Genomic DNA, 2962 nt, shown 5'->3' with positions numbered 1-2962 from the left:
ACACCGAAAAATTCATCCTTGGACATTTCATTCCCACTTTGAAATGGGATATTTAGTAAGGTCACACGGTTTATGCATCTAAACTACTTAGTAGCTTTTGTGTAGGGCTGGGCTGTTGACACTGGAGATGAGTGGGGAGTCATCGATGACTAGTGATCAATAGGAGACGGAAATTAATGATTTATGGGGATTCTATACCTTGGGAAATAAAAGAAGAAGAATGGCAGGATTTACTTCTATTTCTCAAGCTATAAATATTATGCACGGATCGGGATTCCATTCCTACTCACTATTAAGATTTATCATAAAGTCATTTTTAATCCATAAACACCATAGATCATTCATATCCGTCTCCTATCTATCACTAATCATCACTCATCTCCAGTATCGACTGCCCACTGCCTACTACAGCCCTAGACAAAAACTACCAGGGAATGACGTCAATAAATATCCCTCTTCAAAGTGAAAAATACATTGGATCCTTTTTTATTCACAAAATATCTACAAAATCTTACACACGAGAAAATGTATAGAATTAACCTTTTTAAAAATAACTCTCCTAATATCATAAGAGATAGTATTGTCAAACATAAATAAAATAGTTTCAAAAAGCTGGTAAATTTATGCAAATTTTTTTATTTTAAGCCGTAAGATTCAAAAGTTCATCAAATGGCTGATTCATATTACATATTATTTTTAATATTTCTTAAAGATATATTTTGAGAATATCTATCATATAAATGACAATGATTTTCTCATAAATTGTAGTATAAATTGATTACATATTCCAGTAGCAACGAGCAACTAACGAAATAGATATATCCATTGTAAGTTAACCTGAAAATATTAATTAAAATAATTAAAAATTGTAATGTTATTAAATAATTTAAAGATGCGTTCTAATTACATAATCTACAAGTTAATTTACAGTCTTTTGTAATGGTATCATCTTCACCACAAAGATAGCCAAGAACAGGGCAATTTGAATACTTGTCATAACATTCTAAGGACAAGAAACAGATTCAAAAATTATGATAAAAATTAATATTTTCAAAAAATAAAACCTACCTGTGCATTCGCCACAAGAAACCTTACAACCATCTTTGATAGATTGATGGCTTTCGCAATATTTTTTGTATAAAGGACACTGTATATACAAATCCTTACATTCTATTTGATAAAATGTATTTAGTTTTTTTTTTCGTTCAATGACTACAAGATAACTACCTACCAACACTTGGCTTCCTCGTCGTTTTTGTTTCTGGGTCCTCGTTACAGTCATAACGAGCTTGTACTTTAAGTGCATCTAACTTTGTCATACCATTTCTATTACCAATAACAGCACCAACGGGTACAGTTTTAAGAATTCCCATTGTATCTTGGCCGGTGGATGTAAAACTAAAAATGACACAATTATACTTTCATATTCAAAAAAATTCTGGATATAATTACTAGTTTAATCCATAGTGCATGATAGATCCATAGTCATAACTCAATCCAAACGTTCGCGCTTTGTAACCCGAGTAGCAATTGTCAAATGAAGCTTGTGTAGACGTAGAATCACATACTGGAGGTATGTCTGTCGCATTAATATCAATGGCTCTAAAATAATTAGATATATAATTCCGTTTAATTCTCGACCAAAAAATTTGGACAAATTGATCTCGATCGGGTCTTGTTTGTTCGTGAGCAAATCCTAAAATATGGAGCATTTCGTGGGCAGCAATACCCATGATCTGAGCAGAAGGATTTGTATGTAAATAAAGAAAACTGATTCTCTCATGCTAACTCACCATGCATGTGGTAGATCCGTCATTCCTTTGTAAATTCAAGTTATGCACTCCACGATTACGGTTGTAGCCTAAGACTGCCGAGCATCCTCTTTGTTGTGGGTTGATAAGAACATAATTTTTTTCTCCTGAGCGTGGAACCCATTTTACACAAGTTTTATTCCCGATTTCCTTCATTGCCGATTTAATCACATCCACATCAGAACTGCTGTACCCAGAACTGATTTCGTAAGGAACTTCATTGTTGGGCCACTTTTCCCCTGCTATAAAATTTCTTGAAGCCATTTCCTGTTTGTAAAACTTATCATAAACAATGCGACATTCACCCTGCTCGACTAAAAACAAAGATGGTGTAGTAGAATGGATTTATTCTTATTTCATTTACTTACTGCTTGAATAAACATCATGGAAAGTCAGGAGTAGAGTACCAATAATTGTTAGTAGCATCATCTTGCAATGTTCAGCTGTGGACTTTTGCTGTAGAAATATGCATTTATATACATTTATTTATATTCCTTTTTTTTGTATCACAAGTGATTTTTTTTAGGTTCCTGTAATTGGTGAGGTGTAGTTACATACATACATGCATACATGTATGACTGCATACTAAATAAATATGTGGTGCACCAGCATAAAAACAATCTTGATCTAAGAAAGGAAACATTTACAATAATATACTTTTTACTCTATATATACCCGGAGTGGGTTTTAAATCCGGAATGCTTAAGCATGATGTATATTACAATTAATTGCACAAAACTAATTAGGGCATTCATAAATCTTTTGCTTTTACATAAGAGGATACATATGTAAAGTCAATCACTCAGCTCCAGCTTTAACCTGCTCCTGAACCCGGCACAAGCCTTTATGAAGAACTTCTTGTCCGTATTACCCACTGCAGCAGGAATGGAAGCCTCCAAGAAGTCTACAGCGTTATGTGAACGTTTTTAGACTCTATCTCGGATATCAAGTACTCCTCAGATATAGTATTCCATAGGCTTCAGATCCAGTGAGCTAGGAGGACCCATTTTATATGCCAAACAGGATTGTATGTAGAAGGTTGGGTAGAGGAGCTGTAACCCCCCGCCCCAAATTGAGGAATTTTTGCTTTTTACTATATATTTCTTTTTTTTTTCTCAAGAGGAAAAAAAGGTCCAATAATGATGAAATTT

The 2962-nt window shown here is 33.7% G+C and overlaps 1 protein-coding gene across 1 annotated transcript; it reads right to left on the bottom strand.

Moving 5' to 3' along the window:
• Positions 1 to 616: 616 nt before the first annotated feature.
• LOC121123956 (low choriolytic enzyme) lies at positions 617 to 2395 on the bottom strand. Its single transcript, XM_040719039.2, has 7 exons — positions 2180 to 2395; positions 1794 to 2125; positions 1453 to 1736; positions 1232 to 1398; positions 1069 to 1170; positions 908 to 1003; positions 617 to 837 (listed from the first exon to the last, which is right to left on the bottom strand). The coding sequence occupies exons 1-7, from the start codon at positions 2238 to 2240 to the stop codon at positions 833 to 835; spliced, it is 1047 nt and encodes a 348-aa protein (XP_040574973.1). The 5' UTR covers positions 2241 to 2395; the 3' UTR covers positions 617 to 832.
• Positions 2396 to 2962: the final 567 nt, after the last annotated feature.

The sequence above is a fragment of the Lepeophtheirus salmonis genome, chromosome 9 (genome assembly GCF_016086655.4).
Source record: "Lepeophtheirus salmonis chromosome 9, UVic_Lsal_1.4, whole genome shotgun sequence".
Lineage (NCBI taxonomy): Eukaryota > Metazoa > Arthropoda > Copepoda > Siphonostomatoida > Caligidae > Lepeophtheirus > Lepeophtheirus salmonis.
This window is presented reverse-complemented; position numbering and strand designations above follow the sequence as displayed.

Bases quoted from the DNA above. Each gene is read 5' to 3' on its own strand.
- LOC121123956 (XM_040719039.2), bottom strand. From the start codon at position 2,240: ATGATGCTACTAACAATTATTGGTACTCTACTCCTGACTTTCCATGAT. The intron at 2,126-2,179 runs GTAAGTAAATGA...CTTTGTTTTTAG, and splicing joins CCATGATGTTTATTCAAGCA to TCGAGCAGGGTGAATGTCGC. The intron at 1,737-1,793 runs GTGAGTTAGCAT...CCTTCTGCTCAG, and splicing joins ACGGATCTACCACATGCATG to ATCATGGGTATTGCTGCCCA.